General features: G+C 32.7%; 2 protein-coding genes across 2 annotated transcripts in view; one reads left to right on the top strand and one right to left on the bottom strand.

Moving 5' to 3' along the window:
• Positions 1 to 16,113, top strand: part of LOC113378434 — a 30,124-nt gene extending 14,011 nt beyond the window's left edge. Inside the window, exons 3-21 of the mRNA XM_026618964.1 lie at positions 1,144 to 1,461; positions 3,208 to 4,243; positions 4,316 to 4,488; positions 4,640 to 4,860; positions 4,948 to 5,105; positions 5,211 to 5,299; positions 5,398 to 5,544; positions 5,600 to 5,684; positions 5,758 to 8,625; positions 10,228 to 10,779; positions 10,861 to 11,004; positions 11,388 to 12,766; positions 12,990 to 13,171; positions 13,334 to 13,485; positions 13,574 to 13,948; positions 14,042 to 14,645; positions 14,732 to 14,868; positions 14,939 to 15,104; positions 15,166 to 16,113. Of these exons, the coding sequence (XP_026474749.1) occupies positions 1,144 to 1,461; positions 3,208 to 4,243; positions 4,316 to 4,488; positions 4,640 to 4,860; positions 4,948 to 5,105; positions 5,211 to 5,299; positions 5,398 to 5,544; positions 5,600 to 5,684; positions 5,758 to 8,625; positions 10,228 to 10,779; positions 10,861 to 11,004; positions 11,388 to 12,766; positions 12,990 to 13,171; positions 13,334 to 13,485; positions 13,574 to 13,948; positions 14,042 to 14,645; positions 14,732 to 14,868; positions 14,939 to 15,104; positions 15,166 to 15,626 (9,247 nt within the window). The 3' untranslated portion in view covers positions 15,627 to 16,113. The remainder of the gene's footprint in view (positions 1 to 1,143; positions 1,462 to 3,207; positions 4,244 to 4,315; positions 4,489 to 4,639; positions 4,861 to 4,947; positions 5,106 to 5,210; positions 5,300 to 5,397; positions 5,545 to 5,599; positions 5,685 to 5,757; positions 8,626 to 10,227; positions 10,780 to 10,860; positions 11,005 to 11,387; positions 12,767 to 12,989; positions 13,172 to 13,333; positions 13,486 to 13,573; positions 13,949 to 14,041; positions 14,646 to 14,731; positions 14,869 to 14,938; positions 15,105 to 15,165) is intronic.
• A 485-nt stretch (positions 16,114 to 16,598) lies between these two features.
• On the bottom strand, positions 16,599 to 18,634 carry LOC113377420 (solute carrier family 35 member E1 homolog). The gene is made up of 5 exons (XM_026617737.1): positions 18,176 to 18,634; positions 17,392 to 17,600; positions 17,199 to 17,324; positions 16,888 to 17,127; positions 16,599 to 16,830 (listed from the first exon to the last, which is right to left on the bottom strand). Exons 1-5 carry the CDS (start codon positions 18,498 to 18,500, stop codon positions 16,663 to 16,665), a joined length of 1,068 nt encoding a protein of 355 aa, XP_026473522.1. The 5' UTR covers positions 18,501 to 18,634; the 3' UTR covers positions 16,599 to 16,662.
• Positions 18,635 to 18,947: the final 313 nt, after the last annotated feature.

Below are 18,947 nucleotides of genomic sequence, written 5' to 3'. Positions count from 1 at the left end.
CAAAGTTTTGTATGGAAATAGCATGGAAAAATTTTCAAAAATTTTAAAAATGTTTTTTATATGTTACTTAGCGAACAAATGAATGAATAAAACTCATTCATTTGTCGCTAAGTTATACCTAAAACATTTTTTTTAAATTCTCAAACATTTTTCCATGCTCTTTCCATACGAAGTTTGATTAAATTGCGCTCTATCTAAACGTTAATATTAAGATCTAAAACTTTCAAGAATTGTTTTTTATCTATTTGGAACCATTTGAGCCCCTGGGAGCAAGAAAATTCGAAAATGACCGTTTTAAGGACCACCCTAATGTATATATATATATTGAAATATGTGAGTTTGGTGTTTATATATATTTTGATGAGTTATTTAGAATCGGGCAGTAACACCAAGTAAAAAAACTAAAGTAATTTTGAAATACTTCATTTATCCATACGTTTCGGTCTTCATCGAGACCGTCATTCAGTGGAAAAAAGAAAATTAATTATACAAAAATACACTACACTATTACACTGTGTTAAACCAAGCTATTAATAACTGGGACATTTAAACTAATTATTTTTGACAGTTTTTGGTTACATTCTAGTGTGTACAGATCTACTAACGTCTAAATACTTTAGTATTTTGAGCATATTACACTATAACCATATAAAACTTCATATTCACTCAAATCTTCCGATAAAGTAATTCTAAGTAAAAGGCATTTAATTATTCTTGTAGTTCAAGTTTAAAGCTTATGAAATCTTTTTACAAATTTTGATGAATGCAGTGCCATTCTCACATCTAATATTACAATGTATTAAGTATAAATACATATATTTGAATGAATGCATGAATTCCTTTCTTTTTCTTATCCCAATTGTAAATCATTAAGCACGCACGTATTTTATAAAACTATTGAAAATATTATAAAGTAATCGGAACTCAAATAATATCTTTATGATTTATGAAACATATCTTGTACAGCAATCTAGCAACAAATAGAATCAGTATTTATAATTATTATTTTTATTTTATTTTTTTCAAAAAATATTCGGTATTTGAGTTATTCATACAACTGAAAAAATACAGTTTTTGTATTCGAAAATTGTTTGTATTTACTTAGTAATCTGAGTACTTATTCCGAGTGATTGAAATTTTTAGTGAGGCAGCGCAAACAGAAACCGCCGCGTCTAAAAGGGGCTCATTTCGCGGTGACACGCCGCTTAGCCTAAGTTCGAAGCTTCGAACATCCTTTGACGCCTCGACGAATGTTATCGGCGGCCAAGGAGGCAACGAAAGCGAGCCAACGAACGCGAATAACGGCCACGTTATCCCGATCTCAGGCTTCCAGAAGGTGCCTCAATCTAAGTCAGTGCCAATACCGCCTAAGAAATTGCCGCCGGTGGAACAAGGATCTGAGCATATGTCAAGAATGACGCCTAGACGTATCATGATGCACAGCAAAGTCAACAAGGAACGGTTAGTAGATTGGTTAATTTATTAGTGTTTAAGAACATGATCAAATTTTACATTTTATTTGTTGCTATTTAACAATTTGATGGTTCTTCCTAACGTTAGAATCTACTTTTATTTCCAATGAAAAATATTTTACTTTGACTTTGGTTTTACGTACAGAAATTCGAATTATTGAATTACTTAAACCGAGTCATCTATTTCTGGGCCATATAATAGTTCTTCAGTCATTGTGCAAGTTTCCAAAATTCTCATTTGCTGTTGCCTACGAAGCATTCTGGGCCCCTTTAGTGTTCTCGTTGGCGCGCTGATCTGCCACTTTCACACGTGCAGCATCCTATTTTTTAACATGCCAATGGGAATTATACCCACAATTAGGTCCTAGCGTATCCATAATCAATAACAATGATTATGTATATGTATTCAGCAATTTGTACGATAGTAGAACTAGTATTCACGGTTTTCAGGCATATTTTTTTACACTAGTTGGTTGAAGCGTTTAATTTTATCTGATTATGGATTCAATCTTGAACTACACATCTTGAAAGTAAATTATCATTGCTGAGATCATCGTAAAACATCAGGATTTGAGGGAGAATAATCTTGAGTATAAATATCGAGCTCTCCACTTGCGTCAACGCGCTGCTAAAAGTCCGATAATTCAAAAAGTAATCATCGGATCAACTTGAAATTTTCAGAGAACATTTTCAAGATATTACACTTAATGAAAATGCAAAAAAAATAAAAATTGATTTTTCAAAAATTCCAAGTACCCCTAACCCCTTAAGTACTTGATTTTATTTTAATACGTTAGGGATTTTCATTATAGGTCAGTTACATTATTATTTCATGCATAAAATAAACTATGGATTAATATTTAATAAATGGGAATATGTATCGTATGCCTATTTTAGGTATAAAGTAAAAATATGTTCTTAAATTATAGTTTATATTGAAGAATGATATACAAAACGAAATTTGAAATAACGTTCTACTATAAATTTAACTAATAATACTTACAACTATATATACCATATATTGTTTTAATCCAATTATTTTCCATAGATTCATTTTACTTGTTTATTCGCAGCAACCAAATTCTTAAAGATATTTGACATGTAGATAGTGTTTTGTTTGTTTTCTTTTGCAAATACATTTTATGCATTTTTTGTTCATCATGTTTTACTATTTTTTGTATATTAAAAGTTTTACTATAATGTTTAGATATCTAAGTATCCACAAGTGGTTTTCTTAAAAGGTAGGATTTTTATAAAAAAAAGTAAATTAATGTCTCAATAAATACAAATTGAGTTCTTGTGTCCATTTCATTTCATTTCACGTTCAAGGCGTTTTTTCCAGTGAATTATCTTGAATATAGTTTTTCTTCAAGATCTAGAACATTTATATTGTGTAATAAATCTCGTAAATAAAACCTTATATAAAATGTGACTAGAAGTACTGAAAGAAATACATATTTAGAACTATCACGGATGTGTTTTAAGTTATGAGATACTTAGAGCCATATCTCATCAAAAAATTGTTATACCGATAATATTTTAAGATTTTTATTGAAATTGTACTTATATAATTTTTGGTCATAGCCTATTTTTCCCAGACGAAAATTTTCTATTTGAAAGAAAAAGTTATCACACCGATAATTTGTCAAAAATTTCATAGGAATCATAGACAATTATTTTTTACTTGGCGAATTTTTGTGTCATTTTTGAACTTCGTATTTTTCTATAATTTCAGACTCAACTCACGGAATCCAACACGTCAACGCAAAATCGGGACAGTAACGAGCCCGATAGTGACGGCACCTCCATGTGAGCTTACCTCTTCACCTTCAGTTAGTTCCATCAATGACTTAACAGCAATAAAGCCCCTTTCCAGTCCAACTATTAACGGTTCTCATAACAGCGTAGAATCAGACTCCAAATCAATTGCTGATTACTTATCCCGAAATTCTTCCATAGATTTAGGCCAGAAAGAAAACTCCAAGTCCGAAGTGGTCACGCCAGCCCAAGAGGCTTTGCCAGATATTAGGGAATTAGAAAATTTAAATAATAAACCAGAATTTGATGTATTCGAAAATAAGTCGGATGATAGCAATATTGACACTGGCGGTATCGAGTTATCATCAGTCTCTTCACCAAAAGAACGTTTCTCTCCTGATAACTCAAAAAATTTAAAAGGAAGCAAAACTAAGACTGTGAAGATTAATGAGAATCCTGTGAATATAATTGATAAGTCACTTGTCAATGTTGTTGATGATACCGAAAATACAGATTCTGATACGAATGTCAGTTTGATATTACCCAAAGGAAAGATAAGATTTGTTAGGAAGAGTCAAGAGAATAGTGTATTAAGCGTAATATATACAAAATCGGAACCTACCTCTGACCGGTCCTCAACTATGGCCGATAAAAAGAGCGATACATCAAGAACTATCGATACTGCGAAGGATACAGATCAGGACGAAAATATTGAAATATTAGGAACAGATACGGAGCAATACAGGGAATATGAACACCATACAGAAATTATACCGGATCATTACTCTGACAACGATGAAAACATTATCTATGGGCCAATCTATGATTCCGAAAAATTTGAGGAGCAGAATATAGAATTGCCGAAAGACGATGATGACGACGAACCAATTGGTGTGTCACCTTGTGGAAGATTTTTTAAATATGACAAAGAAGTTGGCAGAGGTTCTTTCAAAACTGTCTATAGAGGTCTGGATACGCAAACTGGTGTAGCTGTAGCTTGGTGTGAACTCTTGGTCAGTAATATATTTATATATAACAGTTGTATTTTGTCTTTAAGCCATCACACTTAATCTATTCTGTAACAGGAGAAAAAACTGAACAAAACGGAGAGGATAAGATTCCGAGAGGAGGCAGAGATGTTGAAAAATTTACAGCATCCTAATATTGTGCGCTTCTACAACTATTGGGAATCTACATTGGGAAAAAAGAAAAACATTGTTTTAGTTACAGAATTGATGTTGTCTGGCACACTTAAAGCGTAAGTTCAAAAAATATTTAAAAACAAAGTTTATTTTTTTGTTTTACTATCTATATGTATGTATTATTTTACATAATTAATATTCAGATGTTATTTCGCGCTTTATAACAATTGAACAAGGCCGTTTTATAGTTTGAACAATATAATGCAGGTATCTTCGACGTTTCAAGAAAATCAACCCAAAAGTACTAAAATCTTGGTGCCGGCAGATTTTGAAAGGACTCAATTTTCTTCATTCGCGATCAACTCCTATAATACATCGTGATTTGAAATGTGATAATATTTTTATAACTGGGACTACGGGCAGTGTGAAAATTGGAGACTTGGGTCTTGCTACATTAAAGAACAGAAGTTTTGCTAAATCGGTTATAGGTAACTTATTTATATTTATTTATTATAATTCACAATGAAGATTTTGAGCATTAATAATTGTAAATCTATTTATTAATGATTTGGTAGGTACTCCTGAATTTATGGCTCCTGAGATGTATGAAGAGCATTATGATGAATCTGTAGATGTTTATGCATTTGGTATGTGTATGTTGGAAATGGCTACTTCTGAATATCCTTACAGTGAATGTTCAGGTCCTGCTCAAATTTACAAAAAAGTGATATCGGTATGAATTATACATACTACTCATATATATAATATATATATATATATATATATATATATATATATATGCACAAATATGAAACATTGTTTATTGAATTATTTCTAGGGCATTAAACCACAAAGCTTTGAAAAAGTAGAAAATGCTGAGATTCGTGATATAATTCAACAATGCATTCTTCTTAACAAAGAAGATCGGTAAGGTTTTATTACACATATATTAAAAATCAATTATAAGTATTTTTTTATTTATATTATAAAGAAGCAGTAGTTACAGTTATTTATAAAAATTACAGTCCAATGGTAAAAGAACTTCTAAATCATGACTTCTTCGGTGAAGATGTTGGTTTGAAAGTTGAAGTTGTATCAAAGGAGAATCTTGGAAGTAATTCTGAATCACGAAAAGTAGAGTTTCGTTTACGTCTTCTGGATCCTAAGAAAAGGTAATTTTATTGAAATGTTTTTACTAACAATTATTCAATTACATTGTTTTCACAGATCTTTCAAGCATAAAGAGAATGAAGCCATTCAGTTTGAAATAGACATTGATAAGGAGAATTGTGATGATGTAGCAAATGAAATGGTATATTTGAATCAAACATTCTTTAATTCATAGTATTATATATTCACAAAAATTACAAATCTTACTTCAACAGGCAAAGTCTGGATTGATTCTTGAAGATGATGCTAGGACAGTGGCTAAATTACTTAAAAATCAAATTCAAGCAATTAATAAAGAATGCGATGAAGGGGTTCCTGTTGCACCACAAACAGAAGTGATGCAAAATACAGAAGCTATTGTAACGGATACTATTAATTTGTGTATTGAAGATAATGATGATTCTAAGAGCCATTTGGAATTCAAATTAATTGGCCTTCCAGAACAAAATAATGGAGGTGTGGACAAATTAACCCAAAATCAAATGCAAGCAGTTTCTTCAATAAATCAGCACCAAAATTTTGTTGTACAACAGAATAATTTGTCTGACACAAATATGCATCAACAGATTCACCAACAGCAACAACAGCAGCAACAGCAGCAACAACAGCAGCAGCAGCAACAACATCAACTACAAAATCAACAGCACCTTCAGCAACAGCAGCACCAATGTGTAACAGCACAACCTCAAGACAACCAGATAATTCAACATTTGCCTTCTTCACAGCAAGTTAAGTTTAACAGTTCGGATGTAGTCCAATCTATGTCTCAACATTATAATGTAATTCAACCGGATCAACAAACGCAGAAAGTGCAGTACAATTCTCAGCATTCAATAGATACTCATATGCCACAGCATTATACTAATTCACTTAATAATCAACAGTCGACATCACAGACAATTATTCAGCAGAATCAAGATCAAATGCAGTTTTTGCCTCCAAGCCAAGTGGGTTCTCAGAATAATGTAGTGGTCAACCAAGCGTTGCCAGATATATCCAACACATCACAACAAACTGTAGTAGCTCAAAACCATGGACAGTACATTTCTACTCTTCAATCGAATACACAGCAAAATAATACATTATTGAATCATTCAAACTCGGAAATAACTAATACACAAGTATCAGTTCAACAGCATAATTTACAGATGAACCAACAGGCACAGTTTATGGCTGCTTCGCAATCTATGAATAATCAACAAAGTAACATGGTTATGAGCCAATCTGAAATTGGTACCCTGCAACAACCAACTTTGTCACAAAGCCAGTCAATGCCTCAACAAGCACAGTATTTACAATCACAACAAAAGTCCAGCCAACAAAATACCAGTATTCAGAATCAAACAGTATGTGAAATGAATGGCATTCCACAACAAAGCAGTGTTCAGCAAGTTCATTACATATCTCAACAACAACCTCAACTAACTAATCTTCCATCTTTAACTAATACTCAACTATGTAGTGGTCAAATTAATATGATGAATTTGTCAGATGGGTCTAACGTACATATGCCAAATCAACAAGCACCAATTCAACATACTCAGTACATATCAAATCAACAGTCCACTCAGCCCACTCAGCCCGCTCAACAACAGCCAACTGGTTCTGGTTTCTCTGATGTTCAAGTGTCTATGCACCAAAATCAAGTTCCAATACAGCAGTACATAACACACCAAATATCTAATTGTCATCAAAATGCAGTGATGAATCAACCAACTGTTGGAACAGATGTGAAAAATATTAATCAAAGCATATCTCAAAATCAAAGTAGTTTGCAACAGAATCCTTATATTCAAAGCAATACTAACCAGAATAATGTAATTTTGGCACAACAATCTTCAGATATGGGAAATATACAACAGACTAAGCCATTAATGCAGCAACCTCAGTTTATGCCATCTCAACAAACCAGTCAGCAACTGCCATCCATGATTTCAACTGTTTCTGATATGTCTACTGTACAACAAAACATAGCCCCAAATTATATTCCTGTTCAGCAATCAGTTCCGCAACAAAGCAATATTGTTATGAATCAAACTATACCCGACCTAAGCAATGTCCAGCAAAATATGCCTCCACACAGTCAATATTTGCCTGTGAAAGTCACTAACATTCACAATAATAATGTTCAGGATAATCATGTTCAGACAGTTATTCCAATATCAAATGAAGCAATGACTATGCATCAGCAAATTGTCAATCAAAATTATTCACAGACAGGTATGATACAGCAGAATAACATTCAGAATATGCAGCCAAACATGGAAATGCAACCGAGTAATAACCTTCAATATCACAATGTTCAACTTAACCAACAATATAATGTTCCTGCCACATTGTCAAACTCGCAGCTTCATCAAAATCATCAAGGATCACCAAATAAAATTTTGAATACACATAGCATGATGAATAATTTGAGTTCTGATACTAATAATGATGCACAATATGCAAATTACAATTATAATCAACCAATAATAAATACTCAGAACAATTTAATAGACAACATGCAATCTCAAGTTGGTATTCAACCAATAATATCCAATCAGCAACATGCACAAGTATTTATCCAACAGCAAGGATCGTCACATCATGAACAAGCCCATTCTAGTCAACAAATACATAAAAATGTTGTCGACAATAGCAGTCAATATTCTGCACAGTTTTCTCCACAACATAAAGCACCACTACCAATGAATTTAGAGCAGAATGCTTCTTATATGCCCTGTATTAATAAAGAAGAAGAACATGCTGGTATTAATCAAACTGAATTATTATCAGAGAAGTCACCACAGCAAAGTTTAAATTTAATACCACAAGCTCATGGAATAATGTCGCCTGAGGATGCAGTTGCAAGGAATTGTATGATGCAAGAAATACAAGCTTCCACATCCCAAGCTCAGAATCCAATGTTTACACATTCCCATCACATTGTATCATCAAATCAGAATCAACAACAAATGGTCACACATGATGATCACCAGATTTACATGAACAATCAACAGAATCTTGTATCTCAACACCCACAGCAGCAGATTTCTGCTCAAGAAAAAATGGAAGTTCAGCCGTCGCAAATAGGAATACAGGTAAATGCAAACCATGTTATGCACTCGCAGGTACAATTCACAAATCAGTTACAATCATCACAATCAATGCGGCAACAAAACAGCCAGCAAACTGTTAGTAGTGGTCCATTTACCATGCCTGTTCAGCAATCATCCCATTCTCAACAAGCTCATTATGTTGTCACTCAGCCATACGCTGCTCAATCTCATCAGCATTATCAGATAATTCAAAAACAACAAGAATACAAGGCATATCAGCCCGTTCAAAAAATGCAGAGCATGTCGCATAGTGGTAATTCACTTGAAGATAACAATAGCATTAGTCAATATTGTCATGGACATCCAAGTGTTATTAATCCTCAGCATGCTTTAACCAATACTTACCAAACGCATTTACAGGATGCAAATGTTAATCAGCAGTTCAGCACTTTGGTTTACGAACAACAGAACTCTGGAAAAATCCAGCAAGCACAGCACCAATCTGCTTTACATAACAATATAATTCCCATTTCTCAACAGCAATTGTCAAATATGCATGCTGATGGAATGCAACATCATATATTCAGTTCTCATCAATGTGCTAATAATGTTAACGCTTTACCAAACATTTCTGATCATCATAATTTTGCTTCGAATCAACATCAGCTGCACATGCATGGCTTTCAGCACCAGCAGTGCCAGGGTTCATCATCACCTCATAAATTGCAATCGCAATCATCGGCTCTTGGGAATGCTCAAAGTGCTCATAACACTATAATTCAACCGTCTGTTCAGCATTATTTGGTTCAAAATTCTCATTTAACATCCACTTGCCAATTAAAGGAATCATTACATCAAAATTCCAATGCTATATTACAGCAGCATAATGCTCCGATCACGAGCACGTATCAAGTTCAACAAGTCGACTATATTCAGTTAAATATGACTAATGAAATTCAAAGACACGATCAAATTTATTCTTCAAACTTACCTATTTCATCTAAACAGTCGATTGCGACTATAAACCTAAAACCATGTGATGTCAACACATTGAATCTGACCTCTCAGTCATCTGAAGAGAAATTAATTGATAAACAATCTTTGGACAATCAAAGAAATAAGAATGTCCAAGACGCTTGTACATCTTATGATTATATACAAACAGCAAATAACATCTCTTCGGATTACGTCACACATATTGACGGACCTCATCCTTCTATGTATAGTAAAGAACAATTAATATCAAAAGACAATGCAACTAATCTGCCTGCGAATCACTTTCTATCTCCAAACAATGAATTGGCAACGTCCGTGTCGTATACGCAGCAGGTTACGAATGGTCATTATAATCAGGTGGCTCAGCAAATAAATAATCCTTCAAAACATATATATACTTCTCAATGTAGCGCCGAGCAATTGAATTCGAATTTTATTCCTATTATGACATCACAAGTGCCGTCATATACTTCGTTATTGAATAATCAGTCGCATAACATGATACCTGCTCAAGAGCAATTGTATTACACGCAACCATCAAATGAAAGCAATACAGTTATTTGCAAATCGCTACACGAATCACAACCGATCATGTCTCAAGTTCCATTGAATGATTTCAACTTGAGACAAAAATTGGTATATTCTCAGGAGCCGATAAATGGCGATGGCAAAGCATTTAAAGAACAACAGAACGGACCTCTCATTGACGAATCGCATTATAATAATTTACCCATCGATTACCAACAGCAACCGGTATTGGATAGTAGTATGCAGAGCAATTCATTACCCCAGACGATTCTCCAAAATAATCATGATGAATCGAATCAGGTGTCAAGCACAATGACTCCACATACTGGTGAACTTAATGATTTTAATAACAAGGACTTGATGCCGAAACAATCGCAAGACTCGAATGAAGGAAGCAATCAAGATAATGAAGAACACTGCGCCGACAGCAACAATTCCGCATTAGTTGACGGTGAGATGACCGAATCGCAACAGAATACTGCTAATAAATTAAAAAAGAAATCGAATAAAAAGCGGTTTCTTAAAAACATCGAGCGATGTCCACGCTTGTCGGTCACCAAGTTAATTGAAAATTCCACAAGTATCGAGTGCCAGTTACAAACTAAACGTAAAACAGTCAAGTTTGAGTTTGATTATTCGGATTTCAACGCTTGTGAAATTGCTAATAAATTAGTGAGTATATTTTTATGTTGATTTGTTTTACATAATTGGCTTAAACTAGGTTTTTTTGCTGACCTTATAATCACTTTTCAGGTTGCTGCAAACCTACTACCAGAAAATCAAGTTGATATATTTGTAGAGATGATATCAGACATAGGAGTGCAATTAATTGAACGTCCTACAGAGATACCAGTATTGAATAACCCTTATCATCAAACAAAGCCAAGTGGTGAAAAGGTAGATAATTCCTTTCTTTTTCATAACTGTCTCAGATCTAATACATATATATGTTATATATCTATGTGAAACCTTATTTGTATGAATAATTTCATGCTGCTTTGGATAACTTTTTAACAAATGATGAACATTTTTTATACAAACTTGTTTTACGATGCGTGTCAGGTTCGACACGGATCTTTGACAAGGCAAAGATCTTCGTTTCGATTTCATCATAGGCACCGTTCAGTAAGTTACATTTATTTTTAAACCATTCTATAGTGAGGTATTTATATAAGTATAATAATTTATCCTTTCAAAAAAAAAAAGATTTTATTCATTAATCTATCCCATAGTGCTATTAGGTCTAATAATATGCAATTCATTTAATTATAATTTTTCAGCGCGATGAGTTATCAACAATGCCCAAAATTTTTGATCCTACTATATACGGCCTCCTACCATTAGCTGCTAATGGAATGCTAAAGCGAGAGAATACGCATGATGGCGTGATTTTGGATGAAAAAGTACTGCAGCCTCAAATTCCAATTGATAAAGTAATTAAACCTGAAACTTCCTTGCTTCGAAAATCAGAAAATGTATCCAGAAAAACCAGTACAGCATCTGAATGTACATCACAGTCGGATTACACACCTGAGAACACAGTGGTAGGATTAGCTGATTTGGCTGTTTGTGATGTTGGCAATGGAGACAGTTTAGGGAAACCTGATATTGTTAAGCCAATTAATCAAGAATCAATAGCATCTACTGCTGAATCAACAGTTGGATTATCAGAGATTCCCAAACAAATATCGAATGTGGAATCAACAACAAGTCCTATATCTGATCCAAATATCATTCCGGACTCTGCTGGAAATGTTTTACCTGAGAAAACAAGTGAAACATCCGAATTGAATCAAAATGCTACTTCAGCAGGGACGAAGCCTGTAAGGAAGATTTCTCGTTTTTTGATCAGTCCAGTAGCAGAAAAAGAGAAGGAAGGTGAAACCAACGCCAACTCTGCTACAGAATTGCTTACTCAAGCTAGTAATAAAATTGAGGCCAGTATATCAAATGCCATAAATGAACCTGTGGTTCAAAAATATGAGACTTCTACAGCAACTCAAATGGGTTCTATTGGTAACCAACATGTAGAAACAATCAGTTCTGTTGATGTTTCATTAAATCAGTGCAATCAATCCATTCCTCAAGATATGGTTTCACATATTGCTGAACAAATTTCTTCTCCTGTTGAATTGAAGCCTGTAGGTCCAGAACTAATTAATACTTTGGAACAACTGAAAATTGGCCTAGAAAATATTACCCATGCACATGTTGTTCCAACAAAAACATATGGAAATGATAACTTTAGTTACTGTGTAAAGCATAATGTAAATGATCACTGTTTAGTTTCGGATGCAACTCAAACAACTGATATGGAAGCATCTTCTCACATGATTGATATCAATAATTCAGAAAATAAGATTGATGATAATATTATACAAACTTCTGATCCTGTTTGTAAATATCTAGATGATTCAAGTAATGTTGTTTCCGAATGCACTACTCTGGAGAGTGTTTCAAATACAATGGGAAGTGTCGGAAACACAACTCACAGTTCCCAACATACATCCAATTTTAATTCTCGTCGAACATCTACAGATATGAATCATATGGAATTGGCGGCCTTGCAATCTAAGAGTGTTTGCTCTACAGAACCTGCACATGCAGATTTACATAGAGTGCTTACTCAACAAAATAGCCAGGAACGTCCTGATGAAAGGTAATAAAAAATTATAAATACTTAAATAAGTTTAAATAAAGTCAATAAAAAATAATTTTATATAGACTAATATGACATTGTGAAATAATATAGCTTTTTTATCTGCATTATTTCATATATAGATATTGAATACTATTTCTCTATCACAGTACTTTAAAATTGAAAAAAGGTTATCTTTTTAAATTATCATATTACTCATATTTAATAATTTTACTTATTTAAGTTTAATTGCTGGATCACATGTTACTATCGAAGAGCTACATCAAAAATTGTCCCAACTGACAACGGCGCAACTTGAAACAAGTGTGAATTTGCCAAAATCTTCCAACGTTGATATGAGCATTGCTGAAAATAATGCAGCAACTGATGGCAGTATTCATTTATTACCAAAAACAGAAGCTGCGGGTATAACTATGATGATTAACTTAATTTTAAAATGATTGTAGATTTACTTGCAGTCACTTTAAAGCAAAGAAAGTTCAAAAAATATTTTCAATTCAATATTTTGTACTTTTGTCAATATATATATATATATATATATATATATATTTAAATTTTATTAAATTGTAGATGCAAATGCAGCGCTCATCTCAAGCATGATAAATCCTGATCATATGCAAGCAGCTAAGAAAATGTACTCTAATCAAGTGGGTGCACCAAATGCTAATTATGATGTTTACATGCAAGCATTGCAGGCAAAGTTAACTACGATATCAATGGTACTTCATTAATTAACACAGATATATTTAATTAACTTTAGCCTCTAGTAAGATCAAGATTAATATGATTCCTATTATTATTTTTTAGGGGCCACTTTCTCCACAATCGACCGTCATGTCTCCGACTTGCACACCAAGCGCTGGTAGTGGTCACTTATCTGAATTGGCCAGCCCAACTCAAGAATTAACTACAGCACCCATTTTAAATAAGATTTCTACTTCTACTTCTTACCCTGGTGGAGCTGCTGGTTTTCAACAAATGCAGTATAAGAATCAACTACAATCTGGGGAACCTATAACTAATACTTTTTCTTCAATAAGCTATATTGATAATGTTGACAGTGGTAATCATAAAACATGTACATCAGATGGCAATATTTCAAATATTGGTCACTATCAACTTTCAACTACTAATGGCCAACAGCTAACCAGCATAAAACCTAGCATTGCAGCATCACAACAGGTAAATATCTTTTATACTGTGTTGAGAATGTAATTTTTACTTTTATTTTGGCATTATTATTAAAGAGTATTAATAATTTAAATATTATTAAAGCAATCAGTGGATATACCAGACAAATCAAGAAAGCTTGTAGCTCATTTATCGGACCTAGAGCATGAGCTATCTAAAATAAATTTGAATTATCCAAGAAGTGATACTAAACAAGATAGAGAATGTCCAAAAACTCAAGCAGACATTGTTAAAAATGCTGATGCAAACATTACAAATACACCAACTCAAGAAATTTTTGAATCTCAAGTAGATCCTAAACCAAACAATACTACTACTCCAATAGATCCTATAAAAGATGATATGACTAAAATAGATCCTATACCAAATGATTCTTCTACTATGATAATTGATCAACCAGAACCCATTCCCAAAGTTAGAAAAGTTTCAAGATTTAGAGTCAGTGTAATAACTGAGCCTGATCCATCAAAATTGGATATTAAACCTGATGATTCATCAGATTCAACAAAAAATAAATCAAAGCCCAAATTATCACTAAATTTGCGAGATTGCGCTGCCTCGGATTCTAACATTAGTTGTGAAGATCTTGAAAATGATTCGAATATGCATTTATCTTTTAGCAATACTTCCTCCACACTTGGCAATGATACGCCAATGATCGATATTTTGCATCCAAATGAAAGTTCAGGTAATTTAGTCTTGTGTGTAGATCTGCTTACTTCTTTCATTTGATGTCTCACTCACAATAAATTTTATTTCTATGCATAAAAATAGACTTACAAGAAGATGTTGTACTTTTGCATATGGCAAAACCAGACTTGGAGAAAACCAAAAGTGAAATAAATCATTTAGGCAATATTCTTAATTTGGAGACTAGTGAAACTGAGCAAAATATAGATAAACAAGCAAGTGTATGTTTCAATCACCTTACATTCAAAAATATTTAAATATTGCATAACTGACATAAATGTTTTTTTTTAGGAAACATTATTGCAACTTCAGAGTTCACTCAGCTCCCTAGAACTAGATCCCCAAACTCGTCATGAATTGCAGTACCTTTTGAAGCGTCAACAAATTGAGCAGCAGGAATTGAGAAACAGACACCTACATGAATTGAAATGTTTTCACAATAGTCTTCGTGATATTAGTAAGTATTGATATCAGTTCCCTAAAATCAACATGTTACTTTATGTAAAACATGTGTTTAGAACAAGAAGCTGTTGTACCAAATCAAAGTTTGGACGAGTTGACTTATACAACTGCACCTCAAAGTCCAAAAGTAGAGTATCGCAATATATGGTCTAACACACCATCTGTTGCGATACCGAGACGTTCAGCTATGCAGTGCTGTTACTCCTATCCTGCATCTGCAATATATCGTCCTCCGGAATATATTGTGCAGAGGGAGCCTTTGAGTGAAGCCACAGTAATGCAAACGAATAGTGGTCATAACATGTCTCTCCCAAATTTAACTCATGTGAATTACGTGCAACACATTGTTCAGAACGTCCCTCCGACTCAGTTGTTGCAACACCCCCTGACTACTCAATATGTTCAGTATTCAAACATGGATAATCCATATATTCAGTACTTAGCTAAACCGAGCACGTATGTTCAATATGTCGGGCCAGCACCTTTTTATCCTTATGCTCCCCCAAAAACCGAATAATTAATCAAATTATCTATAAATTTTAGCAGTGAATGTCAAGAATTAAATTATTTAATGCAAATATTAAAGGTGTATTTTAATGATATGATGGAATGTGATATTTTATATAAAATGTAAACAAATTGTAATGAAATTTAAAGACTGAGGAAGTTATTGTTTCGAAATATTATATTGGATACTTAACAGTGGTAAAATGATTAATCTTCGGGCTGCACTGAATGGTATTTTAATGCTAAAAAATGTGGCCATTTCCCCATAATCAGTTTGCATAATAATTTAAAATAATACTTTTTGCTGTTATCAATATAAACATTCAGTAACTTCCAACACAGGCATGTTATTAACCAACCTTTGTTTGGTATTTAGATAATATAAGAAAATATATCCATAAATTTGAATAGTTGTGAAAGCAGCATAAATTCTTGTTACGCCCCTGTTATTGTTAATTTTATTTATATACTGACTAAATTAGAAAATTATATACACTTTACAAAATTGAAAGCACTCATGTATTTATGATTCTTATTGTTGTTAAGATTATTTATATCATTTTATTTTTAAATGTCTGCTTTAGGTTAATGTAATATTTTTATCATTTTAATAAAAGTTATGTTTCTAACCATACTCTTCATACTTCAGCTTCTATTATTTCAAGTCAAAACTATTTTCCTCCAATCACTCCAACGGATTTCATGATAAACAGATATCAATCATTTACAGCATTTTAATAATAAGGACAAAAAATAGTACAGAGCCAGTTAAACAAATCAATCAGAAAATTTTCTTAATTTCTCAAAAAAAAAAAAAAAAAAAAAACTAAAAGAATCACAATAGACAACAAACTTGTAAAAAAGAATCATTTAATCGTAACGTAATAGATTTGTACAAAAGAGGTAAGGTAAAAATACCCAATAAATACTTTATAATAACATATATCTATATTTACATGAATTCAATGTATAATCTGTTATTAAAAGTTTAGTCGACAATGATCTAGAATTGAAATACTTTGCTTTATTTTTTTCCAATATCAAAATCACACATACAATAATTTATTTGATTTTGATCCATATGCGTTCCCATTTGTTGCATTGGTTACAGGTCGATTCAAGTTAATTTTGTCGATAGAGTAAGTTCTCCAATTTTGATTTTGGTAAGGTAAAATTGTTTGCTTTTTCAGCTCTAATTGCGCATCAGATTTTGCCTGAGGGTAACAAATATTTGTAAACTGTAAAATAGCATTCTTCTAATACACACATACCTTATTATACATAAGAACTCCAATGATTGCAAGAAGCATTCCAAATACATTTGTTGCCGTTACAGGGTTTCCTAATATAAATAAAGAAACTGCTATAACAAATATTCTTTTTGAGGCACTTGCTACTGCATATGTTAAAGGCGTTACTAAGGATAGAACACTGAATGCTATTATATTTTGCAACCAATTCAGAATTCCGTCTAAAAATAGTAATGTTAATACTGTATAGTTTCCTTCCACCTGCGAACATAATCATATATTTAGTTTAATTACTTAAACTAATGTTGTATTGAGTAAATCTTATAACTCACCACAACAGGATGTTTAATAACATCAGAAAGATCAAATATCAGCCAAACTGGCATGAAAAGTAACAATGCAAGTCTTCCAAGCAAATGTAAGAGTTTCAAATGATGAATCCCAGTATCACGTAGTACCTTTATGAGGCAAAATTCTTTACATAGAATTGCATTTAAATCTTATTTACTTTTGAAAATGACGTACCTTTTTTGAAAAAATATTTTGCAATGAAAAACCCATGGTGGCTATTAGTGCTGTTATCAGTCCTATCATATCAAATGATATTTCAGTTATTGTAGCTATCCCGACACCCGTTATTATAGGTACAAGACTACTATAAACCTTGCAAGACTGTTTCTCATTGAACAAAATTCTTGTAAGGGCTACTGTGAACAATGGCATGGTTGCTTTCACTGCAAAGCAAAAATACATAAGGACTAGTCTTCAATTTATGCAATATGCAACTAATTTATACAGCAACAGACTAACTTGACCCAGACCTGACCTTATGTGTGAAATGTATGACATCCAGCTTAATTTCACAGCACCTTAAGGTAGCGTGTATTGAACATTTTTAAGAATTGCTCACTGCAAATAGAGGTAGAATATCATATAATTATTTGGCCCAATTTGTACTTAGGTAAGGCCGGGTGAAGACAGTATGGTGCAATATGAAATAATTGTACATTGCTCATAAATTACAAATTAGCATATTCTATATTTGATGTGTACTGCAGATCATTTGTATTTTCATTGTCAATTATTTTTTTAAAACACAGTGCCACACATATATGCATAGTATTCTATATTGGTGAGATAATAATACATTGTCTTTCTGATCAAAAGAAGCAAAGTATGAGCGCTTATAAATAAACATTGAATATATCAGTAACTATTCTGTTGTAAAGAAAAGTTACTGAAATTATTATACTGATAGTGGTAATGCAAAGAATATGGTAATAACAAAACTGAAATGTTTGTAACAAACCTGTATGGGCATATGAAACTGGCACTTTCCATATAGAAATATGTGACGAAACTGATGCTAAAAATTTTCCAAACGCCAACGGCACAATTAGTCTAAAATAGTAATTCCAACTTAAACTAGTATAATTTCTAACACCCCAAAGGTGGAAAAGGGGACCACTGTATAGAGTAATCGAAGTTAATTGAACCATCGTCACTGTCATGGGAAATGGAAAATCGTTGAGCAACATTTTTCCGATGACATTGTTGCTCGAACTGACAATGTACCATGTTGCGCATAAAAGAATTATTGTTAATACTTCTCTATTTTTCGAACGGTAACCCATTTCGTAAACAGAATTTATACGTCATCATATAAAACTATTAAAACTAGTGTCACGTCATTTCAAGTTGTGGATCTAATGCGCTTCGTACAAAGACGTAACCGAAAAACATGTCAAACCCATAAGTCAAACTAGTTGCAAAGAGCGACCACACGGCACACGGCCACGACTACGACACTACGATTATTATATTGTCTAGGACAGGGCTTCTTAAACTTTTTTATATAGCGACCCCCTTCAAGCTTAGGAAATTTTAAACGACCCCCTCCTCCAAATAATAAAATATATATTAACCGTTATCGCACTATTTTACAATGTAAATAAATTAAGGATTGAAGAATATGTACCCATTCATGTTATATATAATAGGAAACTTTATATATATATATATATATATATATATATTTATTTATTTATTTATTTATTCAATAGAAAAAATAAACTTTTGCA

The sequence above is a fragment of the Ctenocephalides felis genome, unplaced genomic scaffold (assembly GCF_003426905.1).
Source record: "Ctenocephalides felis isolate EL2017-DRISC unplaced genomic scaffold, ASM342690v1 CF-g0.4_SCAFFOLD_01886, whole genome shotgun sequence".
Taxonomy (NCBI): domain Eukaryota; kingdom Metazoa; phylum Arthropoda; class Insecta; order Siphonaptera; family Pulicidae; genus Ctenocephalides; species Ctenocephalides felis.
This window is presented reverse-complemented; position numbering and strand designations above follow the sequence as displayed.